Genomic DNA, 21,233 nt, shown 5'->3' with positions numbered 1-21,233 from the left:
ACTCCTAAACGATGGAACATCAGAACGTCTTCGCGTTCCTCGTATAGTATTGCGCTCTACTCGAGCTCCGCCCCTTCCTAATTATAAAAACTTTTTCGGGTGGGGGGTCGCGGCTAGGGGGTGGTCGCGTTTTTTTTTTTTTTTTCTAATATACTTGTTTGAAGAAGGAGACGATCAGGCACCGGAGTGCCAAGCCGTATAGAGTAGTACAGCGGTGCGAGGGAGGAATGAAGCGCGGGGAGGGAGGGAGTAGCGTTTTTGCATGACATTCGCCGCAAACTTGTGCCCACAATATGGACGTTCTACCCGGGAGTCGGGGATGCTAAGACGGTTGGGTGGGGAATGGGAAGATGGGGGGAGGGATAATGCTGGAGACGGTCGGAGATCGGCTGAAGGATACTGGATTGGGATTCGACGTCAATCGTGTCGACCTCGGGGCTTTGATGTGAGTGCTTTGTGTTTAAAGCAGTGGATTCAATTTATATGATGTGGCTCATTTTAAAATCGCTTGCAAAGTAGTCTGACTACCTAACTTTTCTTCAGAGTCGCCCTGCCATTCGCGAACAACGATTTCTCCCCACAGCAATCCCATTCCATTGGACTTGCCGTGACGACGTCGAGCAACTCGAAGCAGCGCATTTTCCTCGCTCGGCCGCCTCGGGCTCTGTGTCGTGGTGGCTCCGTCAGACCCGATAGTTTGGATTTGACGAGAAACAATTTCAACGCGTCAACGTGGTGGGCTGCAGACTCAGCTGACGGGAAAGCTGAGCGTGCAGGCTGACAAATTAGCCAAGCTTCCATGCCGCCTGGAGTCGTATTCAGAGGTTCGCTGCAGCCAAGTTTCGCTTAGCGCACTCTGAACCGCGCGTTCTTGGTCGCATTCGTTTCGATCTTGTTGGTTCGGGCCATTGGCCCTTGTCGACGGATCCAGGCTGCAGGGCTGATCACTTCCTTCGCTGCTGAAAAAAGCTGCATCCCAAAGGAAGCCGAATTTCCCGGTCATCCACATAATTGCCATGTCCCGCCGCTCGGCGCTGTCGACGCACGCTCCCGCTTCACACGAGCGACGGCCGCCGTTACGATGCTCGCCCGGGTCTTTGGATACTCACCCCTGAATGGAAGCCCAACCACTGCCGACAGCCCAACATCGCCACAATGGTGGATTGGTGTGACCGCTCCCCTGTCGTCGCGTAGGATACGTCTCTTGGTGTCAGCCGTCTTGATCGTGTGCATTTTCCTCACTTTCGGGCACCGCTACGACTCCCTTTCCAGCATCCCGGCAGGGTGGGGAAGGGAGGGCAGCCCGGCGCCCGACGCAGACGCAGGGGCCGGCGTTGTCCAACCAATACAACCGCCGACGCCGCCGACACCGCCAACACCACCAACACCACCAGCACCGCCAGCACCGCCAACACCACCGACCCCACCAACCCCACCAACCCCCCCAGCGCCACCGCAAAGCGAGGACTCCAGCACCAACCCGCCGACCGACAATAACAACGACAACAACAGCGGCGAAGCCGTCGACTGGTCGCAGTTCGCGTACACGCAGTACGTGACTCGACAGCCACTATCTATGCAACTCGGTGATGCTCTTCGAGCGGCTGCACCAGCTGGGCAGCCGGGCGGACCGGCTCATGCTGTACCCGCACCACATGTTCGACCCAAGCCAGACGGCCGAGGCCAACGGGCGCAACGGCCGGCTGAGCGCCAACGCGAGGCTGCTGATCAAGGCGCGCGATGAGTATGGGGTGAAACTGGTGCCAATTAAGGTGCAGCATCGTGAGGGGGATGATAGTGGGTTTTTTTTTTTTTTTTTTTTTTTTTTTTATAGAAAAAAAGAGTGTGGGCAGGGTTAGATGGATTGTGTGTCTTGATGCTGACGACGGGTCTAGAAACCTGGGCGGAATCCTTCACCAAGCTGCTCGCGTTCAACCAGACGCAATACGCGCGGGTCCTCTCGCTCGACTCGGACTCGGTGCTCCTCCAAAGCATGGACGAGCTCTTCCTGCTCCCGCCCGCGCCCGTCGCCATGCCGCGCGCCTACTGGCTCTACCCCAAGGACAAGGTACTCTCGTCGCAGGTGATGCTGGTGCAGCCGAGCGCGGCCGAGTTCGAGCGGGTGATGGCGCGCGTGGCGCAGGCGGGCGGCAGCGACTACGACATGGAGATCGTCAACTACCTGTACGGCGACAGCGCGCTGGTGCTGCCGCACCGGCCGTATGACTTGCTCTCGTCCGAGTTCCGGGAGGCGCCCGATGCGCATGCGCGGTATTTGGGGCGGGAGGATGAGGTGTGGGATCCGGTGGCGGTGTTTGAGGAGGCCAAGTTTGTGCATTTTTCGGACTGGCCTGTGCCGAAGCCGTGGTTAGATATTGAGAAGACGAGGGGGGATAAACAACCGGATTGCTTTTTGAGGGATGGGGTGGAGAGTTGTGTGGAGAGGGAGATGTGGAATCGGCTTTATGATGAGTTTCGAGAGCGGCGGAAGGTGAGTGATCCTATCCCCGCGTTTCTGTCTGCCGGCTTATTTGCTAATGGTGTTGCAGCGCGTGTGCACGCAGGTTCCGGGTGAGCATTGGCGGCGACGGAGGTGATGAGGTTGATGATCGGGGTTGAGAGTCAGCATGATCTGTACGACCAGCATTGTGAGGAATGAATGACTGCGGTAATTTTGGTAATTTTGAAGGATGGATTGGGCAGATCCGGGGTTTAAAGACGGCGTTATAGAGACATGGCCGGCGTTCTCCAGGTCCAGTTTGGAGCGATTTCGGCATGATTGAGGCGCTTTGAACCTGTCACTGTGGCTTGCAGTGTGGCGCGGCATTCACAATCGAGCCGTCTTACGCATGTCTCGTATTCGACTGAAGAACTTTGGTTCATGAACATGGGAGGGTTGCATCAAAATCTAAAAGTGGAAGTGGAGTAGGGTAGCATGGATCCAAAAATTGCCTCCGTTCGATTTGGGACAATGTGTCCGAGACAGACGGTTCCTTCCCGCAATCTGTAATTAATCTGGCAAGTCTGGCTGAATGAAAAGCAGCAGGGCAGATGGCACCAGAAATGCAAGGCTGCGTGGTTGCAACACTTCCCTTGTTTCTTCCCCAGACCCACTGGGCCGCCGTAATTTTCCCTTGACATCCATGCTCGCCCAGGTAAGCTTGTTTCCACCACACAGGTGGATAACTCTATTTCAACCTCGTCGAAGGACTATGAGGACTGGTACATCCTACCTCGGGCGAACTTAAACCTAATGCAAGCAGTGGTTTCGACCTCATGGTAAATGACTCTCCGAAACGTACATACTCTATTAATACCCTCAAATATCTCATCAGAGAATTATAAATCCCAAAAAACCAAACCTGCTTATTGTGCGACTGGCTCTAACAGGGATTGCCCGGACTGAGTGAGCAACCGCGGATTGTGACCGACACGAGTTGTTGCACAACATGACCCAATTTGGCGACGGCATCATCGGTGATGGACCTGCAGTACACGCCCAAAGATTCTCATGCATCCACTGCGTCACTGTGAAGAAGCACCAACGATGAAAAGGCAGATCTTTCGACGATTGGCCAGGCTGGACGCCGTTGGCCAGCATGACCCTGGAAAGGAATGGGGCTTCGGGTTCTGCTGGCCACTTCGGGACCGTGTTGGATGGCTCACCGCGCGGCAAAATTCCAACAAAAAAGTTCCTTGACGGGCAATCGGAACCTGAATCCGGCTTGACGCTGCAAGTCTGCTGTAAATGTTTTGCCCACTAGACTCAACTTGCGGGTTTCCAACCAATTCGTAATCTACTCGGTGCGGCTCCTGGCTAGGTAAGGATGCATCATCAGCAGAGGGTCCGAGACATGTCGCTTCCGAGACCCGAAAGTGGCGTTCACGAGCTGAGGGCCTCTTCAAGGAAACACCAAAATTCCATACAGTTTATGGGTATGCACATGATGGAACGTGATTTGCCTTTAGAGTTATCGGCTGCCGGCTTTGACACCGCGGCCGCTGACCTACGGGCTAAGGCTCATCGTCACCCACGGACCGCTGCTGTATTGCGATGCCCCATGGAATCATACATGAAGATCAGCCACACGGACGTCAAACCACGGCAGCTCGGAAGCCACACTTGGGGAAGTCCCGACGTCGGCCAACTTCGTATCCGACCGCCGCGGGGGCATGCCCAAAGGTGCCATAAAAGGACGACGACTTACCCAATGCTGATGATGGCCCCTCGATTTTCCATCCCACATCATCGCATAGCAACCAGAGCAACCCAATCTTTTACGCTCGTACATTCGTTTAGCCACTATGCGTTTCATCAGCTCCATCACCCTCCTCTCCTTGGCGGGCCTCGGGCTCGCCTCACCCATCGCTGGTCTGACAGACAGCCTCACTGGCGGAACTGAGAGCCTCACCGGCGGAACAGACAGTCTCCCCAGTGGGACCGATGGCGCGACCGGCGCGACCGGCGGCTCCGATCCCACCGCCGCTCTTGGCGGTATCGTGCCGGGTGGCCTCCTGGGGCGTGACGATGAGCACAAGCGCTACCCCGGACAGGGCGCTCGCCGCCGCCAGGACGACGATGAGGAGGACAGCGGGGATGGGGTCCTCCTCCGTATGCGTGGAGGAGCTGACCATGGCAGCGGCGAGCATGGTGGGGAGGGCCAAGGCCATGGCAGCAGCCAAGGTAAGGGGGAGGGAAAGGGTGAGGGCAAGGAAAAGGGGAAGGGGAAAGGAAAAGGCAAAGGCGAGGGGAAGTCTAAGCCAAAGGGCGAGGATCAGGGCAAGGGTGACAGCAACTCCAAGCCCAAGGGCAAGGAGCACGGCCAGGGTAGCAACCAGTCCAAGTCCAAGGGTCAGCCCAAGGGCGACCACAAAGGCAACGGCCAAGGCTCTGGTGACGGCAAGGGCAAGGGCAAGGGCAAGGGCAAGGGCAAGTGCAATGAGGCGCGCCACACGCCCTGCCTGCACACTGACGACGTCGACGTCCTAGTCGATGCTTATGTGCGCATGCTCTCGCACTGGAACGACACCGACGCCAAGTACCTTTCCGAAAACTTCCGTGACACCTCCGACAGCATCAACATTCTGGCCGGCATCCCACTGGGTAGCGCAACCTTCCCGACCAAGAAGGCGTTCATCGACCACCAACACGAACAGGTACTGGCACCCCTTACCCCCTACTCCCCTTTGAATGAAATCACCCAACTACCCAACTAACATTCACCCAGCCGGACAACCTCCCTCTCGTGATTACGCATAAGTCGCCTTATTCCTGCGACGAGATTGCCCTGATCTGGAAGGCGACCTTTGGCCAGGCCCAGAAGCCGGTGCGCGGCGTGACCATCCTCGGCGCCACCAAGGACGAGGGCTTCTGGCAGATCAAGAGCATCGACGTCGAGTTCAACAGCATCGCCTACCTGCTCGACATCGGCGGCAACTACACCCTACCCGCGCCGCCCCCTGCTTCTTCTTGATTAGTTGGGGGTTTTGTGAGACATGCCGTTTGGGTGAGTGGATAGAGGTGGCAAAGTGTACGGAAGAGTGGGCCAGAAGGGATAAATAAAACCTTTGGTTGTGCGGAGGTTAGGACGAAAAAGGGCTACAAGAGCCATGTAATCGCTAATTTTGATCGAGTCGAGTATAAGTTAGTTATCGCTTTAATGAACTTACGTAGCCCAGATAGCTCCCTAGACATTCTCGCTCATGAGTATGAAGGCACCCAAAGCATGCATGTGATTCTGGCCGGACAGCCACTTACAATAATGTTAAGCTTTGGTTCCTGGAGTTGGATCATCATGTCTGCACGTACCTACCACGCTCTATGTATTAGTTCCGCATAACTAACTCGCAAGGGAGACCATTGCCCACTCGACAGTTGGCCAAAGAGTAAGTAGCGGTGGTCCTCAAAACCCCGGGGCAGCTATTGAACTCCTCTTCGTTAGTCACAACTGGTCAGGAGGGTTTGACTAGTCAGCTTATATTATCAACTTAGCTTCTTTCAGCTGAACCAAACCATGATGCCGGGTCTTCCTGTGCTGATCTTGGTTTAAAGCTTAGACATAGTTTAACTTGAAGCCGTTCATAGAATGAAATGAATTATAATGCTAACCTTGCACTTATCGGTTTTCATCTTGCTGTGCCTCATTAGAAGTTGGTTATTTTGGCTGTCGACCAGTAACCAACATTAAATCAGATAAAACTCGCTCAACTCCCGCTTACCCACGACCCCCCCGTCCATCACGCCGTCACAGTACGCCTCTCCCACAAACTCAAAGAGCTTTGTCTTCTTAGGCAGCTCCAACTCTGACTCTGTCGGCCTCAGAATGAATGGAATCCTTCCCCCACACAAAACGACCACCACATCCCCTTCCTTAACATCATCCGGTCCCATCCCCAGGTACCCCTCCGACGTCAGAAATGGCCGCTTCCCAATCATATATCTCATACTCTCCTGATAAAACGACCCCAGCTCCCCCCTCTTCCTCTTTCCATCCCAATCGAACTCCTTGAACTTCTTTGCCTGCTCCTCAGGCTCCACCACCCCCTCACATTCCCCAAAGAAACGCACCATCTCCTGGCACTGCCGATGGGCCACCTCCGCCTCAGGTGCCCCCGACCGGTGCATATCCGCGGTCCGCGTCCAAAACAGATCCCCGGTCGGCACACGCCATCGCGCCTCCGCCCGGCGCTCCGCGTTTCCACCATACAGCTCCGGCACATCCGCATGCTCCGCCATCCCCCGCTCAAACAGCCCGTCCACCTGCGCAAAGAACGAAGCAAACCGATCCGCCCCAAACGACATATCTATCCACGCCGACCCGTCGGCCACCGTCGCCACGCTATCCACCCAAAACCCACCCAACCCGACCACGGAGCTGTTCTTCCCCTCCACGTCCGGAACAGGCAGCGGCCGCACAGCCAAATTCTCTTTTCCGCACGCCGCAAACAAATGCTCCGACACGCTCTCATGGACATAATAAAACGACCGCCTTAGATTCGCCCTCCAATCCGGCGCCCACGACGGCAAATGCGGCGCCAGATCCGGATGCTTCGGCGGCTGCGCATAGCTCAGTATATCCAGCCGCCCCGTCACCGGGTTCGTCAGCATCGCGCGCGCCGCCCGCGCCAAGATGCGGGCGTCCGCCGCGGGGGAGTCCTGCTCCGCATAATCCGGCGTGAGCGCGAGGTGGGGCGCATCGACGGCCAGGCCGAGCAGCGAAAAGACGCGGTCGCGGTGCAGCCAGGCCTGGGTGTTGTGCTCGACGTAGAGCTTGCGCATGAGGGCGTGCAGGGCGTCGCCGGGGGCGTCGGGCTCGCGCCGGTCGTGCTTGCGGCGGCGCTGGCGGCAGCTGAAGAGCCGCCCGGTGGGCTCGTCGTTGAGCTCGTTGAGGAGGAGGAGGGAGGCTTCCGCGGGCTTGTAGACGGCTTCGTAGAGGCGGGAAATGGAGTATTGTAGGATTTGGATGGCCATCATGACGAGCTCGGCGGGGATGGTCTTGGTGCCGCAGACGAAGAGGGTGTTATCGCAGAGGAAGAACTCTTGGACGGTCCAGGCGCGCGGGAACCAGGGTCGGCCGAACCAGTGCTGGGAAGATTTCTTTTGGGACGAGGGGTGCAAAGGTTTCGGCGCCGGCTTTGAGCATTACGCCGTACTCGACTGTTTTTGGATCCGTGGGGTCCTCGGCGTTGAGGATGCGGGCTAGCAGAGGCCATCGTTCCTTGGTGTAATAGCTTTCTAAGCCGAAGTCTCGAGCGGCTTGGCCAACGCTCTGCCAGGCCTCCATCAGGAGATCGGAGTCGTCCGCTGCCGGGCCCAGCCATACCAGCACCTGCTCAGCGCCGGCGTAGATAGGGCCCATGATCCCAACCTGCTTTCCCTTCTCGGCGTGGTCCTCCTGGTTGATGCAGATCTGGTCGATCCACAACCAAACAGGCTCGCTGGGATGGCGGAGATGAACCAGCGCGGTGTGTAGAGATTCCGTGATGGCCAGGGCCTTTCGTTGGCCTTCACCCCCATTCTCAGGGAGTATGGCGACGAAGTGCGACAAGGATCCATTGCCCCAAGTGTATGAAAGCGCCTTGTATTGCCGCGATGATTCCACCAGTTGGCGAACGACAATGCGGCACGAGAGCTCGTCTTGCTCGACGATGGGCGGCAAGAGCTCTAGCAGTCGGAACTGAGTGTCCGGCGTGCTCATCTCTGACGCGCTGTAAGAGAAAGGGGCATACTTTTCGGTTTCTGGCAGCTTTTCCATGATTGCTCGTATCCCGGTTATTGTTTGTGTCAATACCGAGGCCCTCCTCGGCTAAAAAAAGCCGAAATCGAAAGGGGAGAAAAAAGTCGAGAAAAGGAAGAAAATAAAAGAAATAAAAAGAAAAAGAAAAGAAAAAGAAGATGTGAAGAAAATCGAGCAAAACAAATTAAGTAGAAACCGAGTCAAATAAAAAGCAGACTTTGGGCTTTTGAATAGCTTTCTTTTCGTTCCTTTCGTCCAAAGTTTCGGCGGCACCTCCACTTGGAGTTTGGCTTTTTTTTTGGCCAGAGAGTGCGAGGATACAGAGCAGACAGTTGAGGGCCGTGGGGAAAGGGAGGAAGTAGGCAACGCACTGCCTCACCGCCAAGACACCTCCGCTCGCTTCCTGTTCAGCTGAGCTTTAGTCATTATTATCACGCGCAGCTAGCCGTGTTTGGCATCGTCGGGTTGATGTTGGGGTAACAGAGGCGGCTTACGCCAACTGTTGGGTTTGACAATGGGTACCAGGGTAATGTAGAAGCATAGGTAGGTACCTAGATATCGCCAATGGGACCATAATACGGACGGGAGGGAGTGGGAGTCGTTTGCGTAAGTATGTCCATCAAAGAATTCTTTCCAAACCTGGCAGTGTCCATGAATATGCCCGAACCGCAGCTTCAGGTATTCACGAGATTGGAAAAACGGCCACTTAGTCCGTTACCTACACGAGTATGTTGAGATATGAAACCATAACTGTGCGGTGGACAAGAATCTATTCGTCTATTACTGTTGGCAACTGCAACTGCCTCAAGCCTGATATCAATGGTGCCGGGTATGTATGCATTAACCAAGCTTTAACAACTCAACTCCATCTTCAAACCTTCAGTTTCCCGCCCGGGCTAGGTAACACACCCATTCTACCATAGACGCCTCTCACTCATACACATAGCAATAATCCCCATCAACCGTTGACGAAACCTCGCGAATGGTCCTCGAGTCCCCGATCATACCAAAGTCCATTGAGGTGTCCAGCGTGACGTTGTCACTCGGCGGGTCTGCAAAGGTGCGTTAGCATCAACAGTCCGCATCCCAAACAGCCATCCCAAATCACTCACCATTCGCCGCTGTCCCCGTCCCCCAAACCTGGTACGTCCGCGCCGCTGGATCCTGCCCCTGCCAGATCGTCCACACCCGATCCACTTGCGCATGATGCAGCCAAAACACCGGGTCACTCGGACTCGCATACACATCCAGCGCATTCAACCCAACCTGCCAATGGCCCGACGCATGCACACCACCTGGCTCACCCCCCGGCGCATCCAGCTCCTCCACAAACACCCCAAATCCCCCCCACACCCATCCACCAACGCCGTGACCGCGCTCGGCCTCGTCCCAAACTAAACACCGGACTCAAATCCTCGTCAAACACCTCGGATTATACCCCAGCCCGCCCTCCGGCCCCGCCGGCTCATACCCCACCGGTCCCAACCGCACCTCAAACACCCCCTCCCGAAACGGCCCCGTCTGCACACACCCACCCCCCGTCGCCGGCGGAATCACCATCTCCCTCCCCCCAGGCAACACAATCACCGTCTCCCTCCTCCCCGCCACAAACACGCCATTCCCCCCCAACGACCCCTCCCCGCCACCAAAGACCTCCGCCGCCCTCGGATACCGTATACGACCTTGTCCAATCCCAGTAGGGCATCGGGCCGGCATAGCCACATTCCTCGCGGCAGGACCTCACAAACGGTGGATCAGGTGGCGGTGGAAGGGCAGTAAGAAGTCCGGACGCGTGCGCGAAGGGGGTCTGATCGATGTGGGTGACGATGAAGTCGTCGTAGCGGGTGCGCGCGCCGGGGGCTTTGCGGTGTGGGGTGAGCGCCGGGAGTGCGTTGAGGCAGTGGATGGCGGCGATGAAGGCGGTGCGTTCGGGGAGGGTGAGCGCTGACCTGTGGGGGGTGGTTGGGAGGGGTTAGGCAGGTACTGCTTTGGGGATGGGGTTGGTTGGGGTGTGTGATTGTGGCATGGATAGGAGTGCTGAGGAGGGACTGATTGCTTGGGGATAGAGAACTTACCATTCTTTTCTGGCGCGGAGGGTGTCGATGGTACAGCCTGTCGTGCGGTTACTGATGATGCCGTAAATGCTCTGGTGGTATTGCGTCTGCAGCTCGAGAATCCGCTCCGATGCCGCGGCTTCGTGCTGGAAATCGATGGCGGGGGCGGCTCCGGTGAAAGAGCCCAAGGACAGGAGTCCGAGTTGAACAAAGAGTGGATTTCATGGTATTATTTGAGATGATCTTGTATGCTTGATTCGTGTTGGGTAGTAATATGCAATGTAAGAGCGGCGGTAATGTTTGTCTGGACGCGGTCTGCGATGCGGCCAGGAAACTCATACAGTTATTCGAGCGGAGAAAGGATGGAAGGGGCGGACAGAACAGAGGTGGAGGGCCTGGGCATTTATTTAGCTCTAGTTCTGAGAAGGTGAACTTGACCAGTGCTCGCGTACCCGAGGCGGACTGCACGCATATCTGTTTCTTTATGGTACCTATACACTGAAGAATCGACCGCTACGGAATTAGAAATAACTGCGAACGTACTGGTGCAACATTGGACGGCGATCCCTCATTGCAAGCAATCGAATGCACCTTATTGCGGCGCGGGTATCTAAAACTAAAGGAGCCGTGTCCATGACCATCTCGCACCCCCCTTGTGCTATGCAAAACCAGATCAATATTGCCAGCTTTGGCCCTCAAATGCAAAACGGCCAAAATACAAAACGGCTCGTATATGCGCCTCCGCGGATGCAAACCCAGCCACCCCATGCCCTGAACACCAACTACGTACTATTAGGGTATTAGTTCAAATCAAATTATTAATCCTCCTCCAATACCTCTCTCAACGCTTCCTGCACGCCAGCGCTGTCATCAATCGAGACCTTGCTCGGCGCGCCCCGCCTCTTCTGTGAGGCCCAGTACTCTTGGAATCCCGGGATTGGACCCGGCTGGTTAATACCCGGTGCGCGAAACACAGCCGCCAGTGCCGCATTCGCGCTTGTTGCCGGGGTAGCTGAGGTAGCCTGCTGATGAGAGGCTACCTTGGGGAGACTTGCTAAGGTTGTTGCTCGTCGTAGAGACCGTGGCGATGGAACCCGCATCGTCGGGGAGGCAAAGTGTGGGGATGGCCACCGCGGGAGTCACCGATGTAGACGCATCTAGGGCGGGCGTTGGCGACGGGCTCGTCCCAGGTGTGATAGTATCGTTGGCGGTATCGACATTACTGCTGTTCGCCCCCCAGGGCCTCCAAGAGACCAACTTCCCCAACGTCGAGGGTGTCCGAGATGAAGCCCGCCCGGAACCCCGTTCCGAAGCCCTTCCCCTATTGGGATTCGATACAACCCTGCCCCCACCATGCCGTGACTTTTGGGCGGAGAGCTGTTGGGCGATACTGTCCCTGAGAATGACGCTCCCTCTCTTGCCCTCGGCGCTGCTGCTTAGGAGTGTTGGTTGGGCGATGACAGCACTGACGTTAGTGCCCGCGGTAGTGAGACCGAGTGGTCTGAGGGAGAGCTGGCTGGGTCGTGCGCTGAGGGTGTGGATGTCGAGCCCATTAGAAAGGGATATAATGGATTCGTGCGAGATAACTCGCCGCAGGCCGCGAGGCCGCTGTTCAACACTGGAGTCGAAATGAGACGATGTCGGTGAGAATGTGTCTTCCAGACCAGTGTCGTTATTGCTGTCATAGTCTGTGTAGGCAGCGAGAGATGGGGAAGTGACGTTCGGCACATCGTCGGTGGTGTACGGCGAAGTATAAGCCGTTTGTGAACGATCGTTCATTATTGAGCGGGACATGGGGCGTGGCCGCTGTGTGTAACCATGTGCGGACCGTGCTGTGTCCGCCGGAAACATGGCTATCTCGGAGATACTCCTCAGCGAGTAGTCCGATACTTTCTTCCTATGCGCTTGCTTCCAGCCCGGCGAGGTTGGATCCGCAGTCGTAGTTGGAGAGGCGGGTGACGGTAGATCGGGGACCCTGTCGAACAGGGAGTCCCTGTTGTTGGACCGCGGGGAGGTGGGCGCTGATGACGGTGCAAATTCGGAGTGATTCTCAGATTGGAGAGACCAGCGAGTGGTTGATGGGGAAGGCTCGTTTGGGGATAACAAAGGCGCGGCTAGGGTACCACGCTGAAAGCGAGCAGAGGACAAGATGGGTGAACTCGGAGCTGAAAGCTGGGGTGGGGTGAATACGCCGGGTGTGAGCCCCTGCCTCCTTTTCCTCGACTTCCGTGCCTCTGGCTTGTGGGTGACGTGGTAGTGGTGGTGAATATGTAACTCTTGCGACACCCTCGGCTGTTGTGGCGGCGTCGGTGGTTCTTTCTGGGCTAGCTCAGCTTGTAGCGTCTTGGGTGAGCTTAGTTCCTGGCCGGCCGCCGGTTGGTGATACGCCAACTGTTCCCTCAACATCTGAATCTCATCGTTGGAGTTGAGAAGCATCTCGCGCAGCTCAGCCATGCCGACTTGCAGGTTAGCATTATCTTGCAACAGGTCTCGCACGAAATGCGAGACGACACTGCCGCTGCTCCTGCTGTCGGTCATCGACTTGGCGGCGGCGGCGCCCTTGAGCCGTCCTGCTGCCGTATTCAGTTCCTTCTCCATGGCGCGCTGCCGTTCCATACGGCCGATGACCTCGACGTGGCGTTCGCGCTCTTCCCGAGATTCCTTCTCCATGCGTTCGAGCTGCTCCTGCAGGTCACTAAGACCCTTTTCGGCTTGCCTCCAGCGATACATGGTCGTCCGGGATTCCTCTTCGGTACGGGCGATGGTGGTCCGTAGCACGTCTTGCTCTTCTTCCAGTAGTGCGATTTGGCGCTCAAGATTGGCTGCTCTGTCGGTCGCACTTTCTAGCCGCCGCACCTCCCTTTGCGAGTCGAGAAGGGACGCCTCAAGAAGGCTAATATTAGTCTCGGCATCTTTGACCGTGTCGTTAACCCGATCTAGCTCGTCTCGTAGCGTGTGGTTCTCGTCGGCAACCGATCGGTTTTTGGCTTCGAGTTCCGTATTGTCTCGTTCCAGCTGCTCGATGCGGGCTGTGAGCTCGAGTCGGTCGCGTTCGGCAGATGCCATGTAGGCTTCATGGCGGGCAAGCAGAGTCTGCAGCGTGAATGTCAGCGAGGGGTGGCCATCATCGGGCTTGGGTTGGCGGGACCGCCATATTGCCCCGATTTCAGCCATTTCGCGTGTTTGCATGGTGTCGCCAAATGCATGGGTAGCATTATCTCGACGTTGCCTTCAACGGCCGGGGGCTCGGGAAGACTACAAAACAAAGGGTACACGTGGGCCTCCATCAAAGAGAGGGTGTATCAAAGGAATGTGGCGGGATGACTGACCTGGCCCATTCTTGCCGCGGTGTGGACATCTCGCTCAACGCTCGACAGGACGGAGCAGTTGTGCACCAGAAAGACGCAGTCCTCCTTCCCACAGCAGCACTGCAAGCTACCGTCGTCACTTCCGTGGGTCGTAGCGACCCCCATCGTGTGTTGCCGCGAGTAATCATTCGTGGTCTGGGTGTCATCCATCCCTATCACTCGAAAAGGCAAAACTCGTCCTGGAATGCAGACGGGGACTGTCGCATAGTTGCAGCACCAATTGATCTGTTGAATGGCGCCGGCACGGTTCGTATGTAATATGGATTGGTTACGCCCGTGCCGTTCCACGTTGCGCAAATGTCGGGTTTGGTTGGAGGGGTTGTTCCTCGGACAATATGGAACTCAATTGGGATGTCGTTGATTATCGGAAGGTTGCAGCTGCGATGAACCAAGGGATGGAATTGAGTGGAGTTTGCCGCTGGGGCGGATGTGCAACGTGGGGCCAAATTCACCGCCTGGGAATCGCTAACCGGGGTTTTCCAGGTTGCTAAATCGGAGACTATTCGAGTCGTGACTCGTGGGCCAAAGGCGGGGCATGGCGAAGTGTGCTGGACGTCGCACGATACGGCGGGCGAGTCTCAGGGCAGGGCGATAGATAGAGGAAGCAAGTGAGCGTGGCTGGGAAAGTTGCCCAACAGGAGGAGGGTGGCCCATTTCTATGACCGCAGGTGGGACGGTTCCTGCCTGTTTGCGAATACAACGCCAGTGTCGTCGCCAAGACTCTCACAGCGCGTGGACCCGCACGGGCACGCCAGGGGTAAAATCAGGCACGGGCCCACAGCTCCAATTCTCGCAGCGGAGGTGCTCTTGACAACCAAGACTGAGCCTGAGCTGACACAACTCACACATGACATGACTAACGGCAGTTGCACGGAATGATGCTACGGGACGGACGACATCAACTCTATTTTCCGGAAGAAACAAGGCCAGATTCGGAAGTAGTTATTCACTACCTATCGTCCCGCAATCTTCAGAGCCGTTAAGCCGTCTGTTTTCCTCTGCTCTTTTTTCTAAGATCTCTCCACTTCAAGAGTGCGGCAACCACTCCGTGAATCAGCAGCTGCCTGCCGCAGGCCGAGCATGTTCTCATTCTTGTCGATCTGGCTTGTGCTCGAATATTGCCATTGAACCTGCGGATGACCTTGTGCCCCTGCAAGTATTAGACTGAGAAAGTGCACACGGTTTGAGTGGCCGTCGTGTTCCTCCGGTGACATTGATTGATAGCTGCCGCGGTGTCCACACCAGGATCGATAACGTTTGCAGACTCAATTTCGGTGGGAGAATTGACGAGCTTGGACGTTAGTTTGCCTCCGTCTTCCGAAGGTTCAGCAACAGGTTGGCTCTGCCGAGGAGGCCACCGCCGACAGTCCTGGAAGCATTGTTGAATCCTTTAGCCGGGCCGAGTGTGTCCCCCCGACCAGAGCGGCCAGCTTCGCCTCCTGTCTCGGAGTCATCGTGGCGTCTCTGTGGCTGCTCGCCACCATTCGCATCGGAAACGGCACGAGCCTGAGAGGGGGAATTCTTAGAGCCCGCAGAAACAGACGAAGACGAGAATGATGATGATGATGAGGATGAGGATGAGGACGAAGAACCATCAGCCTTGACAGCAGGCTTAGGCGCCGAGGCAGGTTTAGGGGCAGGCTTCTTAGGGGCGCTTGCTGGGTTTGGATCAGGCTCGCGCTTCTGAGAACTACTGGCCCCCTTGGTAACAGCCGGGGTGCTGTCCTCTCCAGTCTCGTCGCCACTGTTAGAGCCCGGTTCAGCATCCTGCTTCTTTCTCGCCGGGCCCCCGCCGGTACCAGGGTTTCCGGGAGCCCTGCGTTGCGCGGCATACACACCACGAGCGGCGGTTTGGTTGCCGGTTTCGTTGGCCCCTCCTCCGCCGCCACCGCCGCCACCAACTCCTTTATTTCCACCACCCCCTCCATTACCACCTCCTCCTCCATTTCCGCCACCACCTCCATTCCCACCACCACCTCCATTCCCAGCTCCACCGCCGCCTCCACCTCCACCCCCACCAGTATGGTGACGCTTGTCCATCTCTTCATTAGCAGCGACAACAGGCGCGGTACCGTTCACAGGAGGAGGCTGGTTGTCGATGAGGGCATCGCGGCGCGCGGTTCCCACATAACCGGCGGAGCTCGTGCAGGGGATGGCGGCGGCAGTGGTGAGGCCGATGAAGGCGAGGAATGCTGTGGTGTGTTTCATTTTCGGGTGGGGGTTGCGGGGTGCAACGTGAGGGAGGGTAAGTAGGTGCCGGAGGTGGTGTGGTGTGGGGGGCGGTTTGTTTGATCTGGGCCGGCCAGGACGTGGGGGAGAAAGGAGTGTGAATTGGGAGGGCACTTTGCTGGACGATAATGAACGTTGGAAAGGAATGTATGAGGCTTTACCGGAAAGCCTCTGATGTAAGGAATGTGATGATATGTGGGTCGATGCTGAGGAGGGACTCTCTGACGGTTCGGGTGGCTACGGACGGCTTCTTATACTCGATCGTCGAGCGATGGAAGCTCTCGTCACAATAAGCCCACCGTTGAGGTTAGGGTGCCTGACTGGCCTCGTCATGTTGCACTGTCTCATGGCCACAGCGGAACATGAAGTCGGCCCTGGACGAGGAAAAAGAGTGAAGACTATGGTCTTTTGCTGATGGGCTTAACCCCGAGTGTTACCGGGATGCCGCATCCCAGCTTCAAAACAAGCGTGCTGAAACTCGAGGGTGGATTGAGGAGAGCATTGATATAATCATGGCGGAGATTCTGAGCCAAGGAACCGCTATTCGAGGGGAAGCAGGACTATCAGATTCCCACGAAGACCGAGCGGCCTGATGTTGTGTTTGACACCATTGGCAAATCGGCCGGATACAAAGGGTGAGACAAACCGGGTGGGCGTATGACGCCGCTTGGTGATTTTCCACCTTGTGGGCCGTTGTAGGACAACCGTTGTCAAATTTGGTATTGCAAAGGTTTCAGGGAGAAAATGCTGGAACGTGGTCCTCGCCCCATCGCCCCAGCAGCCGCCAGTAGGTGGCAACGGATGATCCAGGCCGGGGCAGATACACGGGCAACCCATACAATTCTAAGCCCGCATGGGACAGGTTTGGCTTGACCGAACATATAGCGGCGAAAGTGACGAGGGTTGAGGAGCAACGGCTTGAACATTTGCTTCTTGTGTCACAGTTCTTTCGCCCAAGGCGTAGCACAACCACGCCGGAGAATATTTGGACAGTTTTTCCACACCACTACATTTGGAGGATCGGGTTTGGCGGCGCAGGTAAATCCGCCGAGAACAACCACCTCGAGATGACCGGCCTTCGCTCGGGCCCGGTCCGGTCCCGACCTTGATTGTCCAAACCACGGCGCAGCTCCTTGGCCCGTAACGAAAAGGGGCCCGGCGAGCCGCCGTGGTTCTTGTTTGTGTTACGTGATCGATGACCACCCCAACAGGGACTTGAGGAGGCTCTTCCTGATTTGGATTCTCGGTGGGTTCCAAACAACAAGACTTATCTGTTAAGTAATGTTCGTTGGTCCGGACGGTCGGTAAGGGAATCGCTTCCTCCCTTCCGTCCCCGACAACGGAAAGTACCTAACAAAGGTCGTCCGGCTAGCCGTGCTTCCAGTTTCGTCAAGCTCAAAAGCAATGTATAGCAGGGTGGGACGTGGCACTGCATAAGTAACATCCCGGTGTAACATCGTACAGTTTGATGCATTGTATTAGGAGAGCGAGATACGCCGTTTTCTTACGTGAAACTGTGGAGGGCGATCTGACTTTTGGGCCTTGAATTTGCATCATATCATGGCGCCTTCCTCAACCGTACGTGTACCTAAAACATGATAAAAAACGAAGCTAGAACCCGCCTTCCCTCAATATTCGGTGCAGTGCGCGCATCGTCTTGACATTGTCGAACAGGCAGCCATGGCTTCTTCAAGTTACTCGAATTTCCTTTGGATGACTCTTGGACACGTCGACTCGAATATTTGAAGACCGTCAACCATCTGCGCCACGCACCGAGTAACACGATGGGCATACCGTTTTGCTGTTCCTTTCCCCAACGGCGACCGAAGCGGAAGGGAGTGCAGCAATCATCCCCTCGCGAGCGACCCGTCAGCCCAAAACACGACTCTCCGTCGTCATCTTCGCCTTCGCCCCTAGCTTTGCCAGAAATATTACCACCTATCGTGCCCTCCCCATTTTTGTTGTCGCCCTTCGGCCCATCATCCGCTGTACCGTCTCAAAATCCGTCCCCCGAGCGCCGTGCCATGAGTTCTCTGGCCGTCCGTCGGCCGTCGTCTACTCTTGCGCCGTCTCCTCGTTATCTTGCCCGCGACGCCTCTCGTTTGTCTTCGTTCGAAACCGCCCCATTAGCGCGCAGTAGCCCTGGGATCGGATATCACCAAGACGTCATCCTGGCTGCCTGCGAAATCTGGGAGGAAGCATACAATCAAGTCAGAAGCGACGATGCGCTAAAACCTTTGGTCAAGAACTACGAGACACTTTTCAATACCGTCACAAAAGATGGCTTTGCTGACTCGCGTCGCTCCTCGCGGGCCCAAAAGGAGCCACCAAGTGATGATGAGGAGCACAGTAACGCCGGCGAGGAATGCTTCACGAGACTGGCTCAAGAATACATGGACCTGGCAAGACGCGACTCTGCCAGCCAAAGCATCGTCTCTTCCGCTGTACAGTTCATCCAGAAAACTAGAGACGTTGTCGGCCTTGCTCTCGCTTCCTCTCCGCCCGCGTCACTGGCCTGGACCGGCATCTGCACCATTGTTTTGCCTGTATGTATTCACAGCCGGCCGCCGGGGGTATTCAAACTAACCGAAGCAGATCATCGTCAACCACGCCGAGCAGATTGCTGCCAGAGAATCCGGCTTCTCGTACGTCATGTCACGGTTCACATGGTACGGTCAAGTTCTTGACCTCCTGAACCGTGAGTATTGGAAAAGCCCCCAAAGCTTTTCGGCGCTCCGACATGCGATTTATGGCGAGATTGTCGCTCTCTACAAACTCCTCATCGAATATCACCTGCGAGCATACTACACCTACTGCCGCCCCTTGACTACAATTTCCAGGGACATTCTCAAGCTCGACGACTGGAACTGCATGCTATCTGAGATCAAGGAGAGCGAAAAGCGCCTGGAAGAGTACATGAATCTCAACTACGAACAGCATCTGTTGGACAAGCTCCACACTCTCTCCAAGGATGCACTGCATAAACAGCGGTTGGAGACGCTGATCAAGTTCAAGTTTCCCGACGACTTCCCCTACGCCGTCTATCAGGCTTACCTCGACAGCATCGATTCGCCGGAAGTCGGTACTGGGGCAGGGGTCCTCACACATCCCGTATTTGTCAAGTGGGCCACCGGAGATTCTGGTGTTTTTGTGCTGGAGGGGATCCCGGGATCGGGCAAGTCAGTTTTGTCGAAGTCCCTCCTGACCGAACTGCCAAAATGGAGGCCCTCTTCAATCTGCGCCTTCTTCTTCAAGGACAACGGTAAGGGCCAGGACGGAGCCACGACGGCGCTTTGCCGGGTTCTCGATCAGCTCTTTCAGGGCCAGCCAGACCTCGTCGATAAAATTTGTGCCAGAGTCGACCATCTTCTCCCTGAGGAGGTGCGATGCAATTTCGATCTGCTCTGGAGCGTGCTCGAGGAGGCTACCCAAGACTGCGAGCCTGGGAGTGTTACTGTTGTTCTAGACGGGTTCGATGAATGCGAGCCGGACTCGGCCGACAAACTATGGCAGAAGCTGACCGAGTATCTTGCCGGCCCGAGCCCACGGATGAAATTCTTCCTCACCACACGCCCTCTAGTTACAGCGCCGCCGCTAATATTCTCTCCTAGCGTCACCGTTCTAAAGCTAGAAGAGGACCCACATTGTGTAAAGCACATTAGCAAAGACATCGAGAGAGTCGTCATAGCCCGCTTCGATGGGTTTGCGCTGCGGTGCATCCAAGACACGAACCTCAGACAGGAATTACTCGAGTTTATCCGTCCGCGGGAGGACAGAACGTATCTGTATGTTAAGCTGTTATTCGACTACCTCGAGCTGAAGATGAAGGACGGCTTGCCGCGAGTGCCCCGTGGTTGGATCGACATCTTCAAGAAGTTGCCGGCAACCGTGAAAGAGGCATACGTCGGGTTTCTCAACCGAGTGCGGGAATGTCAAAGAGGCGATGTCAGAAACTTGTTTCAAATCGTCCTTGCCGCTGCAAGGCCGCTCACTCTTCAGGAGGTCAACATCGCGCTCAACATCCGGGACCTCCCCAACGGCAGCAAACACGGCTTGGGGTTGCAGGACGAGCGCTGTTTCCGGAGCTGGATTTTGGATGCCTGTAAGTACTTCTTGGATGTCTACAACGGCAGGGTCTACTTTATCCACCAAACTGCCAAGGACTTCCTTCTGGCTGGCCCGTTCGAGAACGGACACAGAAAGCCGGACTGGCTGGGTGATTTTATTATGCAGGCTTGCCACGCGACATTGGCTCAGAGTTGCATCCTGTACCTCTCGTTGCCTCTGCGGGTACCTTCTCGGTTTAAGGGCGTTCCAGCTACTGGAGAAAAGGGCGGCGAACATCACCTCTGGAACGATGCTGAGCTCGCATTCGCTAGTTACGCACATTTCTTCTGGCGTAACCACGTTGTTGTAGCGCTCGACACGGATTCATCCAGCAGCTCGGAGGAACTTCTCAAGCTGCTGGGGTTGTTGCGGCCGTGGTACCAAAATATGACTACTGGAATTCGACTGAATTCGCCTTGGATAATGATCAACGGGGCAGTGCTTGAGAGAGCACTGTCCCCGGATAGCAGCAGCGGACCCTGGGGCCCTAATCGCATAGACATTGAGCCCTAGCAGGGCCGGGATCTCATGAACGCGACAATCGACGGATGCGATCTAGTCGTTGCCGACCACAAGGGGCGGCCGCTCCCTCGCACCCCACGCATCCACATCGAAGCCCCCAACGCCCTCCAACGCTTCAGCGCTGTAATCCGCCAGGTCGCAACCGTCCAAGCTGTCCGGGCACTAACAACCTACCAACTCCATTCCCCGCTCCCCGCAGACTGGGTTCACCGTCCGCTTCTTCCCCAAACCCAACCGCGCCCGCGCCCGTCGACAACAACAACAACAACAACAACACCCTCCACTTCCACGACGGCGAAGTCCTCAGCTACACCCTCTCCAACCGCACCGCCCTGCACACCGCCTCCGTGCACATGCTCAGCCTCAACGCCTCCTGGACCGTCGGCACCCTCCTCTGGAACGCGCGCCTCCCGCCCCGGCAGCAGCGCACGGGGGAGTTGACCATGGTCCTGCCAAGGCGCGTGAATGAGGATGACCCGCCCGAGGCGGAGGATACGATTGTGGTTATCTTTTGTGTGGGTGTCGGTGTGGGTGTCGGGGGGGCAGGGCGAGTGCGGAGAGGTTGGTTGCGCCGGCGGAGTGGTTGAGGGGGGTGTATGTCCCGCCGGTGTTGGTGGGGGGGAGTGCTGGGGTGGGGGTGGGTGAGTGCGTCTGCTGCCGCGGCGGCGGCGTGGTTGGGGTTTGTGCCGCCGCCGAGTTGGGTGGTTAAGAGTGAA

General features: G+C 56.5%; 6 protein-coding genes across 6 annotated transcripts; 3 read left to right on the top strand and 3 right to left on the bottom strand.

The window, feature by feature from the left end:
* Positions 1–1,081: 1,081 nt before the first annotated feature.
* CHGG_08452 (uncharacterized protein) lies at positions 1,082–2,597 on the top strand (the record flags this gene model as incomplete). The annotated part of the gene is made up of 4 exons (XM_001226378.1): positions 1,082–1,551; positions 1,622–1,797; positions 1,896–2,491; positions 2,550–2,597. 4 exons carry the CDS (start codon positions 1,082–1,084, stop codon positions 2,595–2,597), a joined length of 1,290 nt encoding a protein of 429 aa, XP_001226379.1.
* Positions 2,598–4,305: 1,708 nt separating this feature from the next.
* Positions 4,306–5,474, top strand: CHGG_08451 (uncharacterized protein; the record flags this gene model as incomplete). The annotated part of the gene is made up of 2 exons (XM_001226377.1): positions 4,306–5,157; positions 5,229–5,474. The coding sequence occupies 2 exons, from the start codon at positions 4,306–4,308 to the stop codon at positions 5,472–5,474; spliced, it is 1,098 nt and encodes a 365-aa protein (XP_001226378.1).
* A 524-nt stretch (positions 5,475–5,998) lies between these two features.
* CHGG_08450 (uncharacterized protein) lies at positions 5,999–8,255 on the bottom strand (the record flags this gene model as incomplete). Its single annotated transcript, XM_001226376.1, has 3 exons — positions 5,999–6,030; positions 6,220–7,585; positions 7,647–8,255. The coding sequence occupies 3 exons, from the start codon at positions 8,253–8,255 to the stop codon at positions 5,999–6,001; spliced, it is 2,007 nt and encodes a 668-aa protein (XP_001226377.1).
* Positions 8,256–9,167: 912 nt separating this feature from the next.
* Positions 9,168–13,480, bottom strand: CHGG_08449 (uncharacterized protein; the record flags this gene model as incomplete). The annotated part of the gene is made up of 6 exons (XM_001226375.1): positions 9,168–9,289; positions 9,350–9,631; positions 9,891–10,186; positions 10,313–10,437; positions 10,835–10,949; positions 11,250–13,480. The coding sequence occupies 6 exons, from the start codon at positions 13,478–13,480 to the stop codon at positions 9,168–9,170; spliced, it is 3,171 nt and encodes a 1,056-aa protein (XP_001226376.1).
* Positions 13,481–14,958: 1,478 nt separating this feature from the next.
* On the bottom strand, positions 14,959–15,867 carry CHGG_08448 (uncharacterized protein; the record flags this gene model as incomplete). Its single annotated transcript, XM_001226374.1, has 1 exon — positions 14,959–15,867. One exon carries the CDS (start codon positions 15,865–15,867, stop codon positions 14,959–14,961), a length of 909 nt encoding a protein of 302 aa, XP_001226375.1.
* Positions 15,868–17,672: 1,805 nt separating this feature from the next.
* Positions 17,673–21,104, top strand: CHGG_08447 (uncharacterized protein; the record flags this gene model as incomplete). The annotated part of the gene is made up of 3 exons (XM_001226373.1): positions 17,673–18,434; positions 18,484–20,372; positions 20,555–21,104. 3 exons carry the CDS (start codon positions 17,673–17,675, stop codon positions 21,102–21,104), a joined length of 3,201 nt encoding a protein of 1,066 aa, XP_001226374.1.
* Positions 21,105–21,233: the final 129 nt, after the last annotated feature.

The sequence above is a fragment of the Chaetomium globosum genome, genomic scaffold (assembly GCF_000143365.1).
Source record: "Chaetomium globosum CBS 148.51 scaffold_6 genomic scaffold, whole genome shotgun sequence".
NCBI classification, from domain to species: domain Eukaryota; kingdom Fungi; phylum Ascomycota; class Sordariomycetes; order Sordariales; family Chaetomiaceae; genus Chaetomium; species Chaetomium globosum.
This window is presented reverse-complemented; position numbering and strand designations above follow the sequence as displayed.